Source organism: Macaca thibetana, chromosome 18 (assembly GCF_024542745.1).
Source record: "Macaca thibetana thibetana isolate TM-01 chromosome 18, ASM2454274v1, whole genome shotgun sequence".
Taxonomy (NCBI): Eukaryota; Metazoa; Chordata; class Mammalia; order Primates; family Cercopithecidae; genus Macaca; species Macaca thibetana.
In genome coordinates this window covers 20,946,343-20,972,138 of record NC_065595.1, presented here as the reverse complement: position 1 = coordinate 20,972,138, position 25,796 = coordinate 20,946,343, and the positions used below count along the sequence as shown (strand labels likewise).

At 43.4% G+C, this 25,796-nt stretch overlaps 1 protein-coding gene across 3 annotated transcripts; it reads left to right on the top strand.

Annotated features, from left to right (window-relative positions):
* Positions 1–12,555: 12,555 nt before the first annotated feature.
* Positions 12,556–24,358, top strand: GRP (gastrin releasing peptide). 3 transcript variants are annotated; one of them, XM_050768070.1, is made up of 3 exons: positions 12,556–12,766; positions 18,819–19,058; positions 23,999–24,358. In XM_050768070.1, the coding sequence occupies exons 1-3, from the start codon at positions 12,697–12,699 to the stop codon at positions 24,103–24,105; spliced, it is 417 nt and encodes a 138-aa protein (XP_050624027.1). In that variant the 5' UTR covers positions 12,556–12,696; the 3' UTR covers positions 24,106–24,358. The 3 variants fall into 3 exon arrangements, with proteins under 3 accessions (XP_050624027.1, XP_050624025.1, XP_050624026.1); XM_050768068.1 differs by lacking the exon at positions 12,556–12,766 and adding an exon at positions 13,422–13,747; XM_050768069.1 differs by lacking the exon at positions 12,556–12,766 and adding an exon at positions 13,425–13,747 and having other exon boundaries at positions 18,819–19,039.
* Positions 24,359–25,796: the final 1,438 nt, after the last annotated feature.

The window sequence follows — 25,796 nt, the reverse complement described above, 5'->3', positions numbered from 1 at the left end:
TTCATTTTATCTGTTCTTGCCTTCAGGCCATCAAACTCCAAACGGTCATGCAACCAGAGCCTCTGAGGATGGCCCCTTCTACTGGAAACCCTTAAACAGGTGTCTGAGATCTGACTATCATTTCCCCAAAACAGCACTCCTGTCACCTTCCAGTCAGCAGGAAGCAGTTAAGATTGGTCTTCATCTTTGGGAGGCTGAGGCAGGTGGATTATGAGGTTAGGAGTTCAAGATGAGCCTGGCTAACATGATAAAATATCAAATCATAAATTAAAAAATAAATTTTTAAAATATATAAATCATAAAATAAAACATTCCCTAATAAAAATTAATCAATATTTTAATAAAAAAAAATAAATACTAAAATAAAAAAAATATTAAAAAATACAAGTGAAACCACATCTCTACTAAAAATACAAAAAAATTAGCCCAGGATGGTAGCATACACCTGTAATCCCAGCTACTTGGGAGGCTGAGGCAGGAGAATCGCTTGAACCCAGGAGGTGGAAGTTGCAGTGAGCTGAGATTATACCACTGCACTCCAGCCTGGGCAACAGAGCAAGACTCTATCTCAGGGGGGAACAAAAAAAATAGATTTGTTTTCGTCCTTATCCTTATTTTAACAGCAGCTAGATGTACTTCTTTACAGTGGGTAAGGAGTCCCTGGCAAAACTCCAGCAGGCCTGCACACTGGGGTGGAGCCTCGGGAAACTCGTGCAGTTTGCAGCTGGGAGGAGCCTGGCCCTTCCTCTTCCTGTATGGAAGATCTTCCTGTGATTCAAACTGTGAGGCAGGAAGTGCAGCAGCAGGGAACTCTGGCCTGTTCCCAACCCCCCCACCACTTTTTTTTTTTCTTTTCAGCAAATAAAACCCTGTTTTACTCAAGCTTCAAATTGTCTGCGAGCCTATATTTTTGTGGCCGTGGTGTAAGGACCCTGTCTTTAGCTGAACTAAGGAAAAGTACTGCAACACCAGCACCCATTGGTCTCTGAAATTCCTCCCCTTGCATATTATCTCACTGCCCAGCTAGAACATCAGCTCCCTATGGGTAGGGAATTTTCTCTTTTGTTAATTTCTGCATCTATACTGTCTATGGAAGTGCTTGGTCCATGGTTCAAAAGCAGTAAATATTTGTTGAAGAAAGGAGGAAGGAGGGGAAAAAGTGGGGGAAAGAAGGGAGGAAGGAGAAGATAGATGGAAAGAAGGAAGGAAGGAAATGGAGGGAGGGAGGGAGGGAGGGAGGATGAGAGGGAGAGGGAGAACATAAATGGGATTTAGAAATTTAGTACCTCTAGTTCAATTCTCATCCCCATTCAGATGGAACAATGAGGGAGCTGTGGCCAGAGAGGTAAAGTCAACAGCCAGTTGGGGGCAGTTCTCCATGTCTCAATCAGGTTAATTAGTTCCTCTTTCTTGGTGGTGATGATAGGGGAGGGAAAGGGGTGACTTTGAGAAGACCTGAAATTTGACAGAGTTTCTCAGCCTCAGCACTATTGATATTTTGGGCCAGAAAGTCCTTGGTTGTGGGTGCTGTGCTATGAGGTACATTGTAAGGTGATTAGCAACAGCCCTGGCCTCTGCCCACTCGATGCCAGTGCACTGTCCCCCTCCACTTGAGCTGTGACAACCACAAATGCCTCCAGGCATTGCTAAATGTCCTGGCGGGGGTGGAGGCCAGGTATGTGGACAAAATTAGCCAAGGTTGAGAACCACTGGAGTATTTAAAATTTGGTGCTTCAAGAGAAGTGGGGGACATTTCGGGCTTTCAGGTATGAAAGCCACAGCACAAACCATGGCAGCAGAAATCTTGCGCTCTGGCATGATCCCAAACTCAGAGACAGAGGAATATTCATCAACACGGTGACTCAGGAAATGAATGTTCTCGTGGTCTGCCAGCCCTTCCAGGTAAGACGTTAAGAAATTTAATAAGAAAATTGATCTCTACGCACATGAGGAAAGAGAATCTAATGAGCAACAAGCCAGGCAGATTCAAAAGCCTCCAGTTATTCTCCCTAACACAGACAGAGCCATTTTTGAACACAATTATGAACTTGAAACCCCACAGGGGAATTCAGGGGAAATCATTGAAACATTTATTTGATGTGAAACTTCTGACCCAAGCAATTCATAATCAATTAAAGGGATAGGGCCTGGAAGATTTGACGGTAGCATAGTTCTGGGTTTTATTGACAAATGGTCAGTACAAGTAATAATTGGTGGCATCTTAAATTAGATCTGAATGTCAATAAAAATCAAGAAGCATTCCACAGAGCTCAGTACCGGAAACTGTATTATCCAATATGCAGTGCTCATTAACAACCTGGAGGAGAAAGTCAATTTGACTTAGATTACATTTTCAGATAACGCAAAATGAGTGAGAAATGGCAAATGCAAAAGATAAATTAAAGTTAAAATTACCAAAGGGCCTGAATATTTGACAACCTTGGTCAGAACTCAGTAAGATGAAATTTAACATGAACAAGGAAAATATGACACCGTCAGGCTTGGTTACACCTGAAGGTCCAAGGAATCAGATAGCACACAGAGGGAGGCTGGGGATAGCTGAAGGGAAACTTGGCATTCCTCCCACACACCTTGGAAGGTTGTCTTAAGAATTTAGCAGATTGTGTCTTTAAGGAGATTTTGCAGCTGGAGAAGCAAGTCGGTGTTATAGACCTGCCATCCTAGGTCAGAGTCATAGAGTTTTGCTGCAGGGAAATGGAAATTCAGGTGAAATTTGTATCCTAATATGGTTACAAGGTGATTCAGCTTTGCACGTCATCGTTCTATCGTCGTCATCATCATCATCTTCACCACCACTTACCGAGTTCCGATTGACATGCTAGATTCTGTTCTAAGAACTTTAGTTAGCTTTGAAAAATCCTCACAACCACCAGATATTATTAGTCATATTGTACAGATGAGAAAACTCACAGAGAGGTTAAGTGTTTTGCCCAAGGTCACACAACCAATGGCAGAGAAGGGGTAGGGAGTATCAACCCATGTTCTTTGAGAAACAAACTGCAGTAGAGGGAATCTGAAAAAAACCTAGGAGAGTCCTAGCAGATTTGAGGAGTGGTGAACTCTGTAGGTAAGATCAGCCCTCGAGAAAGAAAGATAGCAGATACTTCCAATATGCTCCTCCCCTGTATCATCTAGGAATTTATTTGGCTGTAACAAAAACCTTAATAGTGGCTTAAACAAATAGGGGCTTATCTGTCACATGTAACTATGAACACAGTGGTGGACAGATAGTAGCAATGATTTCCCATTTCAACAATGCCAAGGCTGAAGTCTCTGTGTGTTTCTCGGCCTTTCTCTCAAGATAGCAAGATGGCTGCTAGAGGTCAGTGGAATGTCTACAGTCAAGGCAGGAAGAAGGTAGAAGAGCTGTGCCATCTATATCTGTTCCCTTGATCACAAAGGCAAAAACTTTCCCAGAACCCACTGCAGGCTGACTTTCACCTAAGTCTCATTGGCCAAAACTAGGTCACATGGCCACTGCTGTTCAAGGGGAGACTGGGAAAGCAGGACACAGGACTGCCGTGATTGAGTTCAACCATGGTCCATTGCCTGAACCTGGGCCTGGGGCTCTCTGCAAGGAAGAAAGGAAAAGTGGGTATTGGGTAAGCTGCTAATAGTATCTTTTTCTTTCTTTTCTTCAACCAAGCAACCTGATTCCTGCAGTGTCTTGATTTGAGCAGCTGACATATTCTAGCCAAAGTGTGAGCCAGGAGGGGGATAAGATGTGCTATTCTCGTTGTTCATTTTCAGTAGAGTATATGAAAAGGAACTGAAATCAAAAATCTATCGGAGCAGGTTCTGGAAAGCTCCTTTGCCAGGGCAAGCACCCATGGAGGAGTTTGAGCATTCACTAGAATAAGGGTCCACCAGGCATTTCTGTGCAGTACATAAAGTCAGAATTAGAGGCACCCCCAAACATGGCGAAATAACTCGATGGCTTCTCCAAACACAGAGCACTGGCTTTTGTGTCAGGAAAAGATTCTAGCTGACAAACAAACAAAAAGCAAAATCAAAAAAACTCACAAAAACAAAAAAACTGGAAACACCCACATATCCGTTGACTGGTGAATAAGCAAACAAATCGAGGGATAGCTGCACAACAGAACACCCGCAGAAAGGAAGGTATCTGATATATGCCACTGCTGCCCTGAATCTCAAAAGCATTGTGGTAAATAAAAGACACCAGATACAAAAGACTGCATACACTAGAGGACCATCTATATGAAATTCTAAAAAAGACAAAACAGATCTAGAGTAACAGAAAGCTTATCAGTGATTTATAAACTTGGGAGGAACTATTGGAGGTGGCAGGAATGTTCAATATCTGGATTGTGGTGTTTGTATACATTTGTCAAAACTCAACAGAGTACACCCTTAAAATGGGAACATTTTAATATGTAAATTATACCTCGACAAAGTTTATTTATATTTTTTAAGTCTGTCTACATCTCCATTTTTATGTTTTTTCTGTTTGCTTCCTTCGTCACTAGCCAAATTGCTTCTAGAAAATTCCACTTTTGTTTAAGCAGCACTCCAGGGAAAGTGGTGTTTTCCCAACACCTAGTGGAAATGCAGAATGCTACAGGGGCTATGGCAGCATTGACAGTAATTGCCCCAATTCAATAGCAGGAAGAGACAGTGTGATGGTGAATTTTTTGTGTCAACTTGGCTAGGCCACAGTATGCAAATATTTGGTCAAACGTTATTCTAGATGTTTCTTTGAAGGTGTTTTTTAGATGATCAACATTTACATTAGTAAACTTTGAGTAAACCAGATTACCCTGCATAATTTGGGTGGGCCTCATCCTATCAGTTGAAGGCTTTCAGAGAAAAAGACTGACCTGTCCAAGCAAGAAGGAATTCTGCCAGCAGACTGCCTTTGGACTTGAACTGTAACTCTTCCCTGGTCTCCTATGTGTGCCTAGCCTGCACATTTTGAACTTGTCAAGCTTCCATAATCACTTGGGCAAATTCCTTACAATAAATTAATCTCTCTCTCTCTCTCCCCCGCCCTCATTGATTTATATATATACACTCATACACATCTGGTAGGTTTTTTTTGTCTGGGGAACACTGACTAATGCAAACAGGTAACACCATGGAATTAGAGTAGTGAAGCTCTAGGGCCTCCATGTACAAGTTGCCACTCACTCCAGGGTTAGCCATGAAAGGTGATACTTAGAAAGGAGAGTCTGCACTGTACTGCCGGGATTCTAATGCCAGGCAGCTGCTTGGCCATAAGTGGCTACACTTTCCAAGACTCTTCCATTCCAAGAAAGAGACAATAAAACCACCTACTCATCAATAAGGATTTAATGAGATATTAATACAAAAACTTTACTATTATTGATATTTACTACCAGAGGGTGACTCAACCAAGGTCACACAAAGTCTCCCAACTTTGGGGGCAATACTCCTCTCACTGCCTCTGGATACCTATAGAGTGTCCCTCCTTTGTCTTCAATGACATCTGAAGTGGACCACACTACTCTGAACCTTGAGAGGGCCAACACTAGTTTCAACTTGGGCCAGGTGCAGTGGCTCACATTTGTAATCACATCTTCCCTTGGGAGGCGACAGCAGGATGATCACTTGACCCCAGGGGTTACAGACCAGCCTGGGGAACATAGCAAGCCCCTGTCTCTACAAAAAAAATTAAAAATTGAAAAATAAATGAATTAAAATATCAATTTTGGTGGGAAGGATTGTCATGGTATTATAATATTTGGTACCATGATAAGTAGTCTTAGGATTTCTGATAACTCATCTGAGTTGGTCTTAGTCTTTTTGTCACCATGGTAGGCAGGCTGTGAATAAACCTTCATATGCATGATACTGCTTCACCATCAATGTCTATCCCTTCCTGGGCCTTCCCAGGAGGCCGTGCAGGGAGGCTTTGCCTATTCTTGGCCCTCCCAGACACCCTTGTTTCTGCCATAATGTAATCTACGGGTCTGAAAACCTGGGGGCTGCAGTGCTGGGCGCCATCAAGAAAGACAACAAGAGAGATAGATGGATGTATCTTGATTTGATAAGTCAAATCAGATTAAACTAATGGCATTTCGGAGATTTTTCTGAATACTTTTTTCCTTAGGAACTTGTTACTGAACTTGGTTGCAACTTTTCTTGGCTGAAGTTGAGACTATGGCTGGGAGAAGCCAGCTACTTGGGGGTGGGATAGGAGTGCGGGTGGGAGGGTGAGAGTGGTGATTTAGAGATAATCACTTTACCTTTGTGAAGTCAGCTCTTTATGTAGAGATATGAAGTTGTTTCATACTTGTAGTCTTTTTTTTTTTTTTTTTTTTTTTTGAGATGGAGTCTCAGTCACCCAGGCTGGAGAACAGTGGTGCGATCTCAGTTCACTGCAATCTCCGCCTCCCGGTTCAAGCGATTCTCCCGCCTCAGCCTGCCAAGTAGCTGGAATTACAGACATGTGCCACCACACTTGGCTAATTTTTGTATTTTTAGTAGAGACGAGGTTTAGCCATGTTGGCCAGGCTGGTCTAGAACTCCTGACCTCAAGTGATCTGCCCGCCTCAGCCTCTCAATGTGCTGGGATTACAGGTGTGAGCCGCTGCGCCCAGCCAATATTTATAGTCTTTTTAAATTTTGTCCTGACAAAGATAGGAAGAAAGGTAGGATGAAGGGCATGGCCCCTGCAGATGGATCCTTAGAAGAAAGAACAAGAGCTGCTCAGCCCCAGAATGCTGCCAGCCCCACCCCTTGCACCATCACCTACTCTCTGATCCCTCTCCTGCCTTAGTCCTCACGTTTGTGTTGTCTGAGGAGTGGGTATAACATTCGGAGCCTCCCAGCCTTCCAGGCAGGGTTGACCCAGAGTGCACAATGGCTTTCATTGTCTCAGGCCTGGATCCCTTGGCCAAGAGGCCTAGGAATATACCTATGGAAAGTTCTGGAAAATAGTACCCCTTCCTCACCAAGTCCCTTGACCGATGCTCAGTTTCTTCTGGAGGTGATCCAAGGAAGTGGCTCCTTTGTGGCCACACTCGGCACCCCTGTCTCTCACTTTCTCAACTTTAAAGGGGAAATAATCACACTGAAGGATGCTCAAATGGATCAGCCAAGGTGGGGAAGGGAGGAATGATCGTCCCATGCGACGAGCTGTTGATAGCACAGGAAAGTGTAGCACAGAGAAGACTTACGGTGGGCATGACAGTGTCTCAAGGACTCCTCAAGGACCAGAAAGCAGTGCAGAATAGGACCATGTGACAGGGGAAGAGCTAGGGAGACATATTTAGGTTCAATATAAGGAAGAGTTTGCTAAATTCAGTTTTCTCCGAAGACGAGAATAAGTGAGTTCTCCAGCACTGGAGATGTTCAAAAACACCACGAGCACTGGGCAAGGATGCAATTAAGGAGAATGGGCAGTTAGATTCGATGAATGGGTCTTGGCTAGGGGCGATTCCACTCCTACCCCCAGAAAGGGACAATGGCAATGTATGGAGATATTCTGGTTGTCACAACTGAGAGGTCCTACTGGCCTCTAATGGATGGGGACCAGGGACACTGCTCAATATCCTGCCATGCATGGGACGGCGCCACCACAAAGAATTATCAGGCCCAAAATATGAATAGCATTGAGGTTGAGAAACCCTAAATTAGATAAGCTGTAAAGCCTAAGTGGAGGGTAATCGCCCCCTCCCATCTGTCTGGCAACCCAGAAGACCGTGAAAGGAAATCAGCGACATGTTGGGAAGAGCTGGATTTCAAGCAGGACCGTGCAGTAAGATTTTCAAGTAGATGAATCTCAGAAATATATTTTCAGTTTCAAACATTGTGGGTTATATTTTGGGATGCTGGCCATTTCTGCTGTAGCCAAAACTATGAGCCTGTCATTCTCCACACAGCAAATTTTCTGTTCCCACCATTTGTACCTACTTCTGTGTACAAGTTAGAAGGCAAAGATCTAGAGACAGGATGGGCTAGGGAGTGGAGAAGAATAGAAAACAAGCAAACAGAGGAAACTAAGCTGAGGTTTCACTCAAAGGCCTTTAAGAATGATCCCTGATATATCTTCTAAAATTATCTTTTAATCCCCCTTTTATGCCTGCTGGGTAGTGCGATTTGTCAAACCCCAGAAAAACCCTAGAATTACAATGAAATTTGTTGTTACCAGATGCGTGAATCAATCAGATGGCTCTGAGGTCAACTCTTGGCTCTGTCAATTACCACCTGGGCCTGGGCAAGTTATTTAACCTTTCTGAGCCTCGGTTTCCTCATTTATAAAATGGGGTAAATAACACCCACCTCATGGGATAGCTGTGAAGAGCACATGAACAAATGCACGTAACAATCACACGCAGTCCCTGGCACATAATAAGTACTCACTAAGCAGCAGCTATTACTTCTATGATCTCCTTCTCAGGAGACTTAAATAGCACAACACTGGATTAGGCCTTGAACAAGAAAATGATGCTATCTTGAAAATCACAATCTAACACAGAAATTAGCCTGCCCTAATTACAGTCGTCCATTATTATTAATTTAAAGAATAAGTAGCTGCTGGACAATAGATACACATGATCTCATTTAACTGTCCTACCATCCTAGGGAGGGAAGCATTACCAACTCAGTTTACAGATGAAGAAACTGACATGCCCATGCTAAGTGAGGTGCCAATCATGGCTCCTAAATGGCAGAGGAGGAATTGGAACCCGGGCCAGCCTGACTCCTAAACTCCTCACCACTGCCTCCTTGTTCTCCGTCATTCCCCTTCTTGCTCTGCTTCCTTCACTCCAGCCTGGACCTGGGAATCTTGGAGCATCTCATGGCAGCAAGACCTGCCCTCAAAGCCTTCACTGGCTCCACATATAAATGGCCAGTCACAGCTTAAGGTATTTCCCCACACTGAGCTATTTTCACTTGGCAAAAATAGCCGCTAAACTTAAGCAGAGACTCTCAGCCCGGAATCCCCGAAGAGCAATGGCAGAGATGCGTGAGCTATTTTCCATATTTCAAAAAGCCATGAAGAAACTAAAATGCAATGGTTCATTGATTTATATTGGAATTACATCGACTCTCTGTGGTGATGCTGGTTGTTTCAACCTGATTAGAAGCTCTGATTGATAGACAGTTCCTTATGTCTTTGATGAATAAAAAAATGGGAAATCTAAATATATATGGCCTGTTGCACAGTTAAAAGCTCATCAAAGCCTGAACTCAGCCATGCATGGTAGCTCACGCCTGTAATCCCAGCACTTTGCAGGGCCAAGGTGGGAGGATAGCTTGCGCCCAGGAGTTTAAGACCAGCCTAGGCAACACGGCGAAACCCCGTTTCTACAAAAAATACAAAATCTAGCCAGCCATGGTGGCATGCACCTGTAGTGTCAGCTACTTGGAAGGCTGAGGTGGGAGAATCACTTGAGCCGGGGAGGTCAAGGCTGCAGTGAGCCGCGACTGCACCGCTGCACTCCAGCCTGGGCAACAGAGGGAGACCCTGTCTCAAAACAAAAACAAAAACAAACTCCAAATCACAAAATACCCCTGAGCCCCATGGGATGAAATAACTTTACAAATGCACTCGGTGATGAACTATCCGGGGTCACTGAGCTAAAAGGTCACAGCGTAAATCATGGAATAACAGGCACTAGTTGGTTCTGGTAGAGTTTCTCAGCGATCTGTCAAACTCCATGGACTCTTTCTTCCACAGTGATGCAATCAGAGCCAGGCATAACTGATTATTAAGACTGTAACCCCCAATCTCTCTTGCAGTTAGCTATGACCATGTGGTTGACTTTTTGCTAATGAAACATGAGCAGAAGAGATACATGCTTCATTTTGGCTGGTATGTTAAGAGAGCGGGTGTGCCTCCTCCATCTTCCCCTTTTTGGCAGCTGCAACCCAAGCCGTGCAGACACATAAGAAAGTGCTCATCACATGTGGTCCGTAGACCAGTTGCTCATCCCCAAACTATTTGTTTCCCATCCACAATGAGATAAAGATCTTGTGCTAGGACACAAATCAGTGACCTCGCTACACACATTGTTTAGTACAGCTGACATTTTTCTTTCATAGCAAGATGCTCTTGATGAAGGAAGCAGTGCCTTGACTTACATTCTGACGCAAGCTCCTTCTCTCCCTGCGGGCCAGCCCTTTGAGTAGTGCTGCTGTAGGGAACGGTGGCGACTGAAGGTGGTATGAACCCAGGTTCTGAATATCAATGTGGAACAGAGCTGCCTGCCAACCTGAAACACCTGCCCTGGACAGAAAAGAGAAACAGACTTCTCTTTTGAATGGGTCACTGCACTGCAAGGTCTCTGTCTCATAAGAGTTCAGCTTTCCCCTAACTACGTCAGTGGGGTTAATCATATTTACCCAGCTGTCTGTAGTGAGGATTTTAAGAGGTGTATGAGAGGACGCCTATCAACTGAATCAAACATGCACAGGTTCCATTCTCTAACTGGAAACAGTTCACTGTCTTTTCTGGTGAGAAGTTTGGATTCAGCCTCCTTTTCCTGGAGGACAATGTATTGATTCAAATCTCCTGAGTTCCATCTTTGTGCCTAAGACTGGGCCAGGAACTGCGGATGCAGTATCAAGCAACATGACATGGGTGCTGTCCTTATAGGGTGCCACAGCAAGTCATGTGGCCCAGCCGTGGTCTGCAGGCAGGAAACCTGTAGGCTGGGGTGGCTTTGGAGCAAGAGCTAAGGTGAGTGGAGGGGCCTAGACATCTCCTGGCCTGTAATGGACATGAGAAACAGTGTTGCCCGAATTAGCAGAAGTGTTGTGCTTTCTAAAGAATTATTTCTACACTTGAATGTCTTTACAGTGGCTTCCCCTTAGTTTCATGGGGATGGTGGGAGGTGGAGGATTTCATTTGAAAGACTCTAAAATAATCTTGGTTAAACTAAAGAGAAAGCTTTAAGTTTTTCTACAACTTAATTTGGAGAGATAAGGGTTTAATGCATCCCCAAAGATCCAGGGTTGCAAAAGGCATTTCTTAGACCTGGGCATTTCTTAGGTTTGTTGTTCATTCACCAAATACTTCTCAAGCACCACTATGATCCAGGTGCTCCGTGGACACACAGAGGAACAACACCAATCCCTGTTTTGAAGCAAGCTCACTGTGTGGGAGGCAGCAAGCCTAGGGATGATCAGTTGCCTGCCAGTGGAACACTTGCCTACTGACAGAGCCTGGGGACGAAATGCAGAGAGGCTGAGAACCTGGGAGGGATGGAGCCCAGGCCAATATGTGGGCCTTTTTCTTTTGATTTTCACTTGAATCACTCCCTGAGGATAGTATTATTGTATTTTGTTGGAGGAAGTATTATTGTATTTTGTTGGAGGAAGTATTATTCTATTTTGTTGGAGGAAGTATTATTGTATTTTGTTGGAGGAAGTATTATTGTATTTTGTTGGAGGAAGTATTATTGTAGTTTGTTGGAGGAAGTATTATTGTATTTTGTTGGAGGGTAGTATTATTGTATTTTGTTGGAGGAAGTATTATTGTATTTTGTTGGAGGAAGTATTATTGTATTTTGTTGGAGGAAGTATTATTGTATTTTGTTGGAGGGTAGTATTATTGTATTTTGTTGGAGGAAGTATTATTGTATTTTGTTGGAGGAAGTATTATTGTATTTTGTTGGAGGAAGTATTATTGTATTTTGTTGGAGGGTAGTATTATTGTATTTTGTTGGAGGAAGTATTATTGTATTTTGTTGGAGGATAGTATTATTGTATTTTGTTGGAGGAAGTATTATTGTATTTTGTTGGAGGAAGTATTATTGTATTTTGTTGGAGGAAGTATTATTGTATTTTGTTGGAGGGTAGTATTATTGTATTTTGTTGGCTACCAAACTATTAATGATCTTAAAATTAACTTCCTTACTCTTAGACTCAGACACATGCATGAAAATACTCTTCAGATCCAAGAATACTCAGTCATGCAATGTGAGTGTGTAATCACTTAAGAATACATTGAAGGCCAGGTGTGGGGGCTCACGCCTGTTATCCCAGCACTTTGGGAGGCCACGGTTCACTTGAGGTCAGGAGTTCAAGACTAGCCCACCAACATGGTGAAACCCCATCTCTACTAAAAGTACAAAAATTAGCTGGATGTGATTGTGCATGCCTGTGATCTCAGCTACTCCACAGGCGGAGACAGGAGAATCGCTTGAGCCAGGGAAGCAGAGGTTGCAGTGAGCCAAGATTACACCATTGCACTCCAGTCTGGGTGGCAGAGCAAAACTCTGTCTCAAAAAAAAAAAAAAAAAAAAAAAAAAAGGATGTATTGAATCAGCAGATACTCAGACACAAGTGTATGTTTTCAACTTTATCAATACCAATATCAACATGGAACAGTAAAGACCCACCAGGGAGGCAATTAACAAGCATTTGGGGAGGAATAGACCTCACCTATTCCAACCACACAGCCAACTCTGGCAGCCAAAACGTGGGCAACAGCATCCTACCAGCTTCTATTTATTGTTGCATTGCTATGGTGCCGATCCCCTTTGTATCCATGGTATTTAGAACCTCGGGGATTGGGCTGGTGACCATTCTTTAGATCTGAGAACAGAAGGAGCAGAGGAACGTTGAGCAACTCTAGAGGGGTGTGTATGTGGCAGTTCAGGGACAGTTTGAGCTTTCGGGTAGAGGCAGCCTAGGGAAACCGGCATAAAGCAGTTTCTTTCTCTATTCCATGGAAGCTGCATGCTTGTGAAAAGGGCCAGGTGTCTTCTGTCTTGCCATGCAAGTGGGCAGGGCTGCTTGGGAATACCAGGTGGGTTAAGGATACTGCCCTTAAACTTAAGGTGCAGGGCAGCAGGGAAAGACAGACAGACAGACAGAGAGAGAGAGAGAGATGGGGGGAGGGGAGAGTGGGAAGGGGAGGGGAGGAGAAGAGAGGAGAGGAGGAGAGCTGCAAGAAAAAGGCAAGGTCCAGAGAAAAAGAAAGAGATCTGCAAGAAGGAGGCAAGGTCTGTGGACTGGGACAGCAAAGATGTGGCCTACGAAGAGAAAGGTCTGGAGAATCAGAAGGCCTTTCAATGGTGGTTCTAAATCCCTCTAGCAAAGCCCATCTATCTTTACAGCTCACCCGTCTCCATCTACACCACCCCCCAACCCCTCCCGGCCCAGATCAGGCAGCGGGGTCGCCCTCTCCAGGAATTTCAGGGCAGCTAACACTGGAGGCGCCGGCGAGCCTGGAGAGGGAGGAGTTCACTAAATTGTGTTGGATGTAAGGCGTCGAGGACCGGAGGAATTAATCCGATGTGGGGAAGGCGGACGGGGCTATGAAGAAAAAAGAGGGGGCAATGTACACTCAGCCTTTTCGTCACTCGGTGAGGAGATGGATGGTTTTCCGGACCGGGCGTCCCAGCGCCCCGGCTAGCTATAGGGAGACGTCAGAGCGCTCCGGTCCGCGGTAGAAGAGCCCCCAGCTCCCCCCGCCCGGGCTTCCATATAAAGTAGGGGCTCTAGTGGAGGCCGCAGCAGTAGCACCAGTGGCTGCGGCGGCGGAGCTCCTCTGAGGTCCGGGTCACCAGTCGCTGCTCTGCCAGTAGGGCGCACAACCCAGCCTCGCCCAGCCTCTCCGCCGCGCTCCAAGGGCTTCCCGTCGGGACCATGCGCAGCCGCGAGCTCCCGCTGGTCCTACTGGCGCTGGTCCTCTTCCAGGCGCCCCGGGGGCGAGCGGTCCCGCTGCCTGCAGGCGGAGGGACGGTGCTGACCAAGATGTACCCGCGCGGCAACCACTGGGCGGTGGGTGAGTGTCCTGGCCGCGGGAGCCGCGCGCTTGGCCTCCTCTGGATCAGCCAGCCAGAGGGGACCTGTCTCCCCGTTTCTTTGCGTTTCCCGGGCCCAGCTTTGGGAGCTGGGTTTGCTGTGACCCTTCTACCGAAACACCTTCCCGATTCTCCTAAAACTCCACCCCACCTTTCCCCATTCTAGGGAGCCCATGAGCCCCTCACCAGCCGGAAGCTGGTCCCCTGATCCTTTCCCGCTCGCTTCCAGCCGGTGTCTCCCCGTATTCCCCAGGGCACCCGAGCTCCCAACTGCCAACCCCGGTGCAGATCATCTTCCCTCTGCGTGCATCCTACATCTCCTTTTGTCCGCCTAGTCTCACCCTGTCTGGCACGGTACTTTCCTAGAATAATCTTGGAGAGCGTTGTCCCTTAAGAACATCTCAGAACCCTAGTCCAGCTCGGTGGCCTCAACACCGACCGGCATGGGCTGAAATCTAAGCTGCGCCTATGCGCCCCGCAAAGCCACAGGTGTGGGGACCTCCGGCGCAGCGCTCCCGCCCTGGATTTCACATCTGTTCAGTGCGCAGTGCCCTGAATCCCGCCTGTCTGTGGCTCTCTGGAGTTTCCACAGTCCTTCTCTTCGCTTTGCAGCGATATTCTTTTCCCTGCCCTTTTGTCCTCTTTCCAGCCTACAGGCTCTGAGCTTGGGGAATCTCGCCTGCTCTCCAAGCTCATCCCGATCTCTCTGCCCCTCTGAGCTCCGCTCTTTCTCCGCCCCTCTAGACCCACGATTTCGCCCTTTCCCCTCGCTCCTTTCCCATTCCCTCTGCAACAGGTCCTGCTCTCTAGGCACCGGCTTGGAGGCTCCCTCGCCACGGCCCCCAGAACCCGGGCGGAGAGGACGGCCGCGCTGCGGGTGGGGAGGGCGCCCGCGGGTGGGGTCAGGATTCTGCCCCGCGCGCACTCACTGCTTTCGCTCAGCTGGGAGGCAGGAAGCGACCCGTAGCCCCGGCTCACCCAGCATCACCCCGCGGCTCTCGGCCTCGCCGAGCATAGCTTCCAGCAAACGCAGAGCATCCAACTTCCTCACTCCCCCACCCACCCGCCCCACAAAAGTCAACTACAACAACCCCAACCAGCTTCGTGGGAAGAGATTTAAGGGTGTGTGTGTGTGTGTGTGTGTGTGTGTGTGTGTGTGTGTGTGTATTTCCTTAGCCATCTACTTAGAAGGCAGGGCAGGGGGGCGGGGAGGGCTGGAGAACGGTGTGTTGAACAAGTACTTGCTAATTCATATATCGGCTCATTCACAAATCTTGATAGAAGACAAAGAATTTGGGGAAAGGAGTGGGACTGGAACTGTTGCTTCCTCAGCTCTTCTGTGTTGTGTGTGCTTTTGTGAGGGAAGTCGAGATCTTTGGGTTGCAACACAGTGGTTTTCACTGTTGCTAAAATAATCATTTGCCAAGTCTTGACAGTTCCAGGAATGAGAGGATATGTGATCGCTGAGGGACAGGAGGAACCCAGCAGTCTGGTGTGGAGAGGAGAGGTTGGAATGGGTGAAGCTGAAAAACCCTGCGTTTCAAGAATGAAGGATGCTTAGCAGGTGTTGAAGAATCCAAATTTAGAATTGATGCTTCTCAAAGAGAGCTTCTGGGAGCTTAGATCAAGTGGCCATTATCTGACCCAGCCACATTGGCTGGAAAGGTGGAATGAAACTTCTGGATTCCCAATCTCTTTTTACTCATCTATATTATTATACTAATAAAGCTTATTATTAGGTAACCCTTGCAGGCCCAAAGGAGGACAATAGAGTTAACTGGGGAGCGGCATCATGTTATCTCTGGTGCAAGTCAAGCCAATCTTGATTTGCTGTAGTTCTGGTAAACACCTGTCTCCAGATATTTAGGGTGTCTGCTATTTAATTGCTCTTCACAGTGGTACTTGAGCATTTCTAATCTAAAAAAATACCAACCAGTGGTGACCCCAAATACTACTTTCATATTTACTCTCAAACGCACTTCTTTCTCTCCCTTTGATAGCTGTGCAGAGTTGAGGAGGAGCAAGGGAAAGAGGGAGGTGAAGCAGAAACACACATTTTGGCCTAAAATTACCTTGTGGTTGAGAAAAAGTTTCCTTTGAGTAAAATGACCTCAGTTGGAATATAAGCATTGACAAGGATGAATGATGTTAGATTTTAAATTCAGCTTTCAATTATCCCAAGAAAATGCTTATCCTCTTCAATCACCAAAGACATGTAGCTTCGTTTTAATTATATAAAACTAAAGCTACATACTGCTGTCCACGAAGATGCTGTCAGCACACATTTACAGGCTTGGTAAGTAAATTGCTTCTTCCAGCTGAGAGAAGGATGGCGCAGCAATGGAAAAAAGGTTACCAGTTTGAAAACTTAACAAATGTTTATCCGCTTGATGTTTGTGGAAATGTTTTGTTTGTGTGATGAAAATATAAGTCAACACTTACACTGGTGACTATTCCCTGTGCACCCATGAAATGCTCCTAACTGTGGCTCTAACTTGGATGTGAGACATATCCTAGAAGGCTGAATTTGGAAATGCCAGTATTCAGCTGCAGAATGGCTTGTTATGGCTCCAGAAACTGTGGAATAGAATTTAACTGTGGGTCCAGAGAAACTAGTTCTTAGGAGTACTCAACACTTTCATCTATGCCGTATTCATTTCTGTTTCAAACCATCCCTTTAGTAGTATCTTTAAACGATTAAGAACAAAAGCCTTTTTTTCTCTGATCAAGGTTTTATTTTTTTCAAGTGACTGTCTTTTGTCTATGGTGAGATTTCCATTATTATGATATGGGCACTTGACAAATGATGTTGGGAGAAGAGGTGGAAGTGGGCATATCATCCATGTTGCCATGGAGATGATGATTTGGTTGACAGTCACTAGCTCAAAAGTGAAATCAGACCCAGGGAATGTGTACTTCCCTGGGATGTTATAGATAGCGTGCTCTCCTTAACAACCAGTCTATGGATCTAGAGGTAAAGAACGGATCCCCACACATTCCCCAGATATGCATGTACTGAAATTTAGTACAATCACAGACTGGAGAATGACTTTCTCCTCCCGTTTTAGAAAAGTCCACAAAATTATTCAGGCATGACAAAAATGAGGTTCTTATGTGTGATATCTCTATCACTCCTCTGTTTTATTGGCAATAACTCTTTCTCATTTCCAGCATTCTAACTAGATGATAGGCAGTTAGAAGGGTAAGGTGACCTAGGTCATTACTGGGAGTATCAGGATTCTAGTCCTGCCTTCCAATCATCATGATTCAATTTCCTCCATATAAATAAAACCAAATGCATCACTACTTCCTGGGAAGTTGCACAACGTAATCACTGTTATGGCTGAATGCAAAGTTACTGAGTGAATAGCTGAGCACCACGTGACCAAGCTGATAAGCGAGGAGCCAATCATTCAGGATTCCAGGCCTTTGCTTGGGACAGTATTCCCAGTTAGGGTCCTGAAATTGTGTGAAGTCTCATGTCATAAGCAATTTGGTAAACGCTCACACTGCAATGCAGTACAACCTGATTTTAATGCTCCTTAATACTCATAGAATTATTTTTTCTCAATTACATAATGTGTCATGATATATTGGTATATAATCCCTATTTTTATAACATTAGAAAGCCTTTTGTAGACCTTATCCTTATTTCCAGATCCCAGAATGATTTTAGCTGCTTTATATTCTTAGCAAGTTAAAAGACATTGCCACGCAGTATAATAATGTAGTCTAGATTGTGAGCTGATTTTAATCCTAAAACAGTTACTTACATCTGTGTGACCTCTGGCAAGTCTCATTTTCACCAAACCAGTTAGCATATGGATCAGATGAAATCAAGCACATTTAAACATCCCATAAACTGCAAATCGCAATACACATAAAAGCAATAAAGTTGCTTACAGTGAGGGCTTCTCTGTTGGTGGATAGAACTTCTAGGAAAGGGCCTCTTTCCATTTTAAGACTGAAGATCTTTCAAATTTTATGTTTGTCTTAAATACTTCTAATGCCAGTCAGTGTTGGCATCACAAAGACCTTTTCCTTTGCACACTTTAGATCAAAAGTACCATAGTTTTGTTGACGTTAGGAATTTCAAAGTGCTACAAAGTCCAATTAGAGAGAGAGGAAAAATCAACAGTAAAAAGTGGAGAATATGAGAATATTCAAGCAAGGGTCTAAAGTGTTAAGAACGCAGACCTTGAATTCTGTACCCACTTCTGACTCCAAGTTATCCCCTCTTGCATACATAAATTTTCATGTTTTTGGTGGTTTTGCCTCCTTAACAGCTGCTTTTTTAAAAAAATCATTTACACGGCTAGCACACATTCCTGGAGCCATTGATAGACTTGCAGACACCCAAGAGAAAATTCTGCATTTATGTGGCTGTAAAGTGTTACTCAGGGCTTGTTTTCAACTTGGTTTTCACTACACTCTTAACAAACAATCAATCTAGGTAGTTTCCTAGGTTCAATCTCAACTAAAATTCTGAGAAAGTTTAAATGAAAAATTCCTTTGGTATTTTTTACTACAGATAAAAGGAAAGCAATATTTTTTTAAAAACCACACAAAGAAAAGCATGGAGACTTTTATTTTCAGCAGCAATTCAAAATTGGCTGGGGAAGATGTTTAAACTCCATCTTTCAGTTGGAAATAGAATTTGGTGCATACAGAATTGATGATAGAATTTTAGATATGGAAGGCTCCTTAAATTTAATCTAGTCTACCCTGTTCATTTTATAGTAGAGAAAATTAAAGACTGGGGTGCTACACGACTTGGCAGAGGTCACCTTACTAGCTAGTAGAGGTGCTGGAACCAAGCCCAGGGTTTCTGGGTTGCAGTTCTGAATGCAGTCTAGCTCATTGCACATTTTGAACAGACAGCAAAATCTATCTGTCATTTATGAACTAACTCTTAATAATAAAACGTGATTTATTCTGCATTTTAGGAGGAAGCAGCACAAACACAATTGATGTCCTTTTAAATTTCTCATTCGTTCATTCCCTTTGGTTAAATTTGTGGCATTATGAGTGTTTTTGTTTTGGTTTTTACAGGGCACTTAATGGGGAAAAAGAGCACAGGGGAGTCTTCTGTTTCTGAGACAGGGAGCCTAAAGCAGCAGCTGAGAGAGTACATCAGGTGGGAAGAAGCTGCAAGCAATTTGCTGGGTCTCATAGAAGCAAAGGAGAACAGAAACCACCAGCCACCTCAACCCAAGGCCCTGGGCAATCAGCAGCCTTCGTGGGATTCAGAGGATAGCAGCAACTTCAAAGATGTAGGTTCAAAAGGCAAAGGTAAAAGAAACATATGTGCGAGATGGGTGGGAGGTATTTGGGGAGAGGTGGAAAGAGGGCAAGTTCAAATGAGGAAGAATAGAATTGCTTATGATATAAACCTTCATGGTTGCTATATTAGGCTAACACCAATACATGCTAAGCACATTGATAGACAATTTCTATGTTCTCTTCTTTTTGACGTAATAGTCAAAAGGATATTGATTCCAAACTCCAATTTAGGAGTTTTTTTCAGCAATTTTGTCTATTTGCCGTTATGCATTGATGGCATATATATTTTTTTAATAGCCAGGCCCTACCAGAATGTTTTGATAGTGAGTCTGCAAAGTATTTGAGTAAATCCATGTGGATCTACATATTTTATGTTTATTTCTGGTGAACACTAGTGGAGGTTCCTAGTTTTAGAAAAGAACATTCTTGTTTGCTACCTTTGACACAAAGTAGCACTTCTTCATATTTGTTCCAGAAGTACCTAGTTCAGGTTTCATACTAATATTTTAAAACTCAGTGGACATATCTGAGATCAACAAATTCATCCTGTATATGATTTTATAGAGGATAGGGGAAAATAATTATACTAAACTGGCAATACTTAGTTACAAAGACAGTGAACAAGATAAGAGAGAGAATAAAACTTATAGGAAGAAAGCAAGGCAACTGAAAATGAGGTGATTATCACTAACTTTTAAGTTTCCATGAAATGTATAACAAAATACAAAATAATAATTACAATAACAATGGTGGCTAGTTTTACTGAATATTTACGATAATCCGAGTATTGGGCTAAGCAGTTTACCTCCATTTTCTCAGCTTATGCTCACAATAGTCTTAGAAGGAAGATTCTACTATTCTCTCCATTTTAGAGGTAAGGAAACTAGTCCCATAGCTTTTCATTGATAAAATCAGGGTAAGGGCCTGTGCTCAGTCTGCCATGCAAGACATCTTCCAGAAATGGTCGTCATTGATCTTAATATAAAGCATCCAGGCTGAAGGCCTTGCTTCTTACTGCTTCTGACAATAAATAATATTGTTTTCCACTCACTGTACTTGGAGAGCTTCCTTCTTCACTCGTTCATAGTGAAGACTGATGGCCCCTTTAGGGGCTCAGAGCTGCCTTTGCCAAGCCTCAGCTGGCTTTCTGGAGGGAAGCTTTCTATTTCATTGCCCTTTGAGTCTATTGTGGTCTTTCTCTCTCTTTCTTTCTTTCTTTCTTTCTTTCTTTCTTTCTTTCTTTCTTTCTTTCTTTCTTTCTTTCTTTCTAGTTCTGTCTATGTGGTTTCTTTCTATTCTTTTCTTTCCTTTCCCTCTCTCTCTCTCTCTCTTTTTTTTTTTTTTTTGAAAAGGACTGGCTCTGTTGCCCAGGCTGGTCTCAAACTCCTGGGCTTAAGTGATTTCCCCAGCCTCGGCCTCCCAAATGTGGGTTTCTATGCTAAATGGAAACTGAATTTCACCTGTTACACTAAGCGCCTAGAGGGAAAGTCTTTGTAGCTTTTATTCAGAAAAAAAAAATCCCGGATTAAATAAATCAATACAGAAATAAATACCAACTTTGTGCAAAACCCCAAGCGATTGTCTGGTCCATACCTGTGTCTTAGGTGTTATGTCATCAGCCCCCTTCTTTACTGATGGATCCCATACTCTGAGGGCTCTGTGAACTTGCAGGTGACTTCTCAGATTCTAGCTGGCCATCCTTTTTCATGGTCAGGTGCTTTGCTGGAGTTCCTGTAGGTGGATATCCAACAGCAGTACCCTTCTCATTTGTCTGAACAGTAACAAAAATTGCCACCACAAAACCCTCGAAAATAATTTTTGCAAACATTGAAATGGACTTGCCCTCATAGCTCGTTCATGAAATACTCCCCTCTATTAACACACAATCATGTTACTATTCTATAGTGCCTCATTTTTGAAACAAACAGCAGTGTCCAGTTTGCGTTATTTTATTTCCGCAACCTGGCCCCGCGTATCTTTGGAATCTTTTGGAAAATTCAACTCCTTTCTTAAGGATCAAAAATTTTCCACCATATTCAGAAGAATATTCTGTAAGCTTCAAAGGCAATGGCAAAAAGAATAGTTCCACAAAGGTGTCTGAGTAGCAGTAAAATAGGATGGGTTGAGTGGGCAGCTGTGGACAGTGACTGCTTAAAGGGGGCAGTCCTTATCCCAAGTGAACTGAAAAAGGTCATCAAAAAGATTATTTTAAAAAGTCGGGCTTTCTTTTTCTATTATTTTTATGCATTGTTTTTCTTTTTACAGGTTTAGAAAGCCCGTCTCATTTCATTCCACCTCCAGTTGAATAATTAGTTATTGCACACGTTGGTACTATTCTTTTGGCTTTATTTCCTAGTAACACAAAAACAAATTCCACAGTTAGTCTTTGCAGAGACCAAAATATTTTATTGCTTCTCTTGCACTGGAAATTCCACCTCAATGAAAGTATGTTGTTATGAAAATTGAAAACACCTTACAATGATCTGACTCAAAAAGAAGGGGTGCCAAGAGATTAGTTCTATTAGAAACCCATATATCTCCCATATCTTAGAGTTATGGGAGTGTTAGAGAGAAACTTAATAACTTAGCCAAGCATTGCCAGAATTAGCAGCAGGAGTTTTTAGAGGCTGAAGGACTGTTCTTAAAATTAAAAACTATCTACATATGCTCTCCTCTCTCATTTTAGTAATAAAACATCAAGTACTGTTGCCAACTCTCTTGGAGCTGTAGTTAGAAACTCCAAGCATTTCCTATGTTTTGATGACAAAGATATTTACTTAATTCATAAAGGATGTGTGTAATGTGCACTGAAACTAGGTTACTCGATCATGGAAACAGCTCCAGAACTTTCAGAGCAATTATGCCCAGCAATGTTCAAGGTTAACCTTAATCCTTTTAACTGTGCCCTTCTCACAAATCTTTTAATTCTTTCTTTCTTTTTTTTGAGATGGAGTCTCGCCCTGTAGCCCAGGCTGGAGTGCAGTGGCGTGATCTCAGCTCACTGCAAGCTCCACCTGCCGGGTTCACGCCATTCTCCTGCCTCAGTCCCCTAAGTAGCTGGGACTACAGGCGCCCGCCACCACCATGCCCGGCTAATTTTTTGTATTTTTTTTTTTTAGTAGAGACGGGGTTTCACCATGTTAGCCAGGATGGTCTTGATCTTCTGACCTCGTGATCTGCCTGCCTCAGCCTCCCAAAGTGCTGGGGTTACAGGCGTGAGCCACCGCGCCTGGCCCAAATCTTTTAATTCTATTCTGCAATTAATGAAACTTTTCCCCATGGTTTCTGCAACATGAGACTGTTCTGTCCCTGCAAGATGAAACTCATCCCCATGGATGAAGCTCCAGGGCCTCATCCATGATCCTGGATGTGGTTGTGCATTTTCCTGAGTTTCAGTGGAGGTTTTAGTTGGCCTTTGGTCTCCCTTTATAATTTGGACTTAGTCCCTTATTCTTTGCAGCTTAGGTCTCTCCTTTTATTTAGTGGACATGAAGGGGGCAAGGAAATGAGCTACAAAGGCTGTTATGGAAAAGAAAGTAAATGTGTTCGTTCTTCACTTTTAAGGGACTACTCTCACTGTCTCATCAAATCAGTACAGAGAATAGGAAGGTCTTATTTCTGAATATTTGAAATGCTCCAAAGGAAGTGCCAAATATAGAAAAAGCAACATACAATGAAGAATCACTCATAACCTTCTGATTATGCTGGCACTTTCTATGACGGAGCAGAGTAAAGCTGGCTCCCACCTAGAATACAGCTCCTCCCCACCCCCAACAGTAGACCCCCCCCATTGCCTCCCAGGTCCTTAATCTTCCTAGTTTCCACAATTCTCTTTTTCCTTTTAGCTTTTATTCCTTCCAGCCAAACCTCTTTTATTCAACATTTTGAGCCAATGGGGGACTTACGTAGATTTTTTTCCCCACACATTAGCTTTTATGACCAGTGACTCATAAGGCAAGATATGTGCTGGCATCTTTGGACAGGCGGCAGTCTTTAATAGGGCAGCCTGGGTTGGTGGAGGCGAGCAAAGTTAATTGGCATGCGTGGGAATCAAACCCCAGGCCCTGGGCTCATTAGCACATGGTCAAAACAACTGAGCCACAGAGCAGGTAATTATTTGCCCAAGAATATCACTAGTTCCTTTATTAGAAACAAATGGCTGATATGGAAGTTGGGGAATCTGAATTGCCAGAGAATCTTGGGAAGAGTAATAAGCTCTAGTCTCAACGAAAAGTGTTTTTTCATCTCAGCGCATAAAGGGTGCTATATGGGAACAAAGAAGTATTTTAAAATTATAACTACTCTTTCTTTCTTTAGTCTTAGTTAATTTGAGCAGAAGCCACAACAAGCAAACCACAATAAATTTAGAATTGGCAGAAATCCAAATTAACTCCTCTTCCCAAGTTTCCACACTACTACCATTTACAGTTGTAGGTTTGTAATGTATAATTATGTAATCCAGAAACTAGCTTTGATTTGTGTAATGATGCATTGTCAAAGTAAGCAAAGTAAGAATTCAAATTCCACATTCCCAGAATTTACCACTCAGCTGCTCCTCTAGTAATAAGTTCCTGGGGATAGTACATTAACCAACATTGATTAAAACATACCTGAGTAATCATATCAGGGTGCACGTTAAGCTGATAAAACAATAAGATCCCAAAATGCAGTAGCTCAAAAAAAAAAAAAAGTAGAAGTTAATTTGTCTCTTGGGGGACAGCTCTGGTTCGCCAATGTTACATGCTCAGAAACACCTGCAGGGCTTGTGAAAGTACAGATTGCTGCGCTCCGCCCCCAGAGTTTCTGATTTAGTAGGTGTTAGGTTGAACCAAGAATTTGCCTTTCTAACAAGCTCCCAAGTGATGCTGATGGCTTGTAGGAATGGATTTACTTCTAGGATTAGACTTCAGCTCACTCTGTTTGCTGAACTCTTTCTAATATTTCTTAAGTTGGTAGACTCTCTGCTCCAGGTTCTCAACGTGAAGGAAGGAACCCCCCAGCTGAACCAGCAATGACAATGATGGCCTCTCTCAAAGGAGAAAAACAAAACCCGTAAGAGACTGCGTTCTGCAAGCATCAGTTCTACGGATCATCAACAAGATTTCCTTGTGCAAAATATTTGACTATTCTTGTATCTTTCATCCTTGACTAAATTCGTGATTTTCAAGCAGCATCTTCTGGTTTGAACTTGTTTGCTGTGAACAATTGTCGAAAAGAGTCTTCCAATTAATGCTTTCTACATCTAGGCTACCTGTTGGTTAGATTCAAGGCCCCGAGCTGTTACCATTGACAATAAAAGCTTAAACACAGGCTGTTCTCTTATTTCAATCCCAAATGAGAGGATAGTGTGGCAGAGATGAACAAACAGCTTGAGGATGTACTCGTGTGCTCACTGACCAAGTCAGGCTGAAGCTCTCCCCTTTGAATCCTTGTCGTGACTAAGAGCCTTTGCAGAGGCTCCCTCACTTTCTCATTCCCATCAGGTGGGCCAGGTTGAAGATGGAGGCTAGCCCTATTCATCACTTAAGAATTCCCTAGCCTTCAGCCCTTACCATGACCAGGTATTTTGCTGATATTATTGATGGACACCTCCTAATAGTCCTTTAAGCTCAGAATTATCATTTCTATTTAACAGATGAGGAAACAGAGGATTAGAGAGATCAAGTGCCTTGCCCAAGTCACATAGTAAATGGAAGTGGGATCTACATATCCACAGTCACCAGATTTCCTGCATTACTCATTTTAAACCTCCCTTTCAGTATAGTTATGCCTAGCAAGTAGCACTGTTTTTTCAAAATTTCATCGCCAGTCTGGGAGGAGTCGTCCCCAGTGCCACATTTAGTTAGCTCCACAGCTAAAGGATAAGATGAATTCAATTCCTTCCATTTTTAGAGAATGTGGCCTGGCAGTTCGTTAACACTCACTAGTTCTATTTTTTTTTTTTTTTTACCGGTTCCTTTTTTATCATGACATTTGCACATTAACAGATTTCGAAGCTTCTTGCCATATGTTTAGAATTTTTTTCATTTAGGAGAATCACATTTGCAACCCTAAAGAGATTTGTCTTGCTCTTATTTTGATTACCTAAGAACCACATAAGAGATGACGTGTTCTTTCTAATTTCTTTTAAACCCATGTTGATTCACAACATATACACAGCTAGACCTGGGAAAACGTGTGAACTGTGTTTTCAGTGTTACCACGTTCCTCTACAGGGCCCCGTTCTCTATCATGAGACTATCTTCAGCCTCTTTCCCAAGAACTTGATCCTGAGCTATGTCAACTAAAGCCCCCATGCTGCTGATGATGAAGGTGTAAGCCTTCTCAAGGATTTGCCTTCCAATAGGACACTCATAGAGCTAAAAATGAAACAAACAAACCAAAAAACCTTCCAGATCCAGGGGAAGCTTTCTCTAATGGTGGGATTTCAGGCAAAGAGAAAAGGTTTCCTCAATGCTCCTAGAATAACCCCATCCAGACGATCACTTGTTTGGCTGTTTCACAAGAGTAAACCTATGTGATCCCGTGTTTTGGCAGCCGTCACTTTTTTCCATGAACTCTGATCGCGAAGTAAGAACAGCTCTCTCAAATCTCCTCATGCTTGCAGTGCTCCTCTGTGCCAAACCCAGGTCAAGGTTAGAATCTTTTTGAGAGGTCTACTCTTTCCTACAAAATTAAAAAAAAAATTATTTGCAAGGGTAGTTATATTACATCACACATGTGTGTGCCTATTGGGTCAGGTAATTT

Bases quoted from the DNA above. Each gene is read 5' to 3' on its own strand.
- GRP (XM_050768068.1), top strand. From the start codon at position 13,609: ATGCGCAGCCGCGAGCTCCCGCTGGTCCTACTGGCGCTGGTCCTCTTC. The intron at 13,748-18,818 runs GTGAGTGTCCTG...TGGTTTTTACAG, and splicing joins CGGCAACCACTGGGCGGTGG to GGCACTTAATGGGGAAAAAG. The intron at 19,059-23,998 runs GTAAAAGAAACA...ATATTTCTTAAG, and splicing joins TGTAGGTTCAAAAGGCAAAG to TTGGTAGACTCTCTGCTCCA.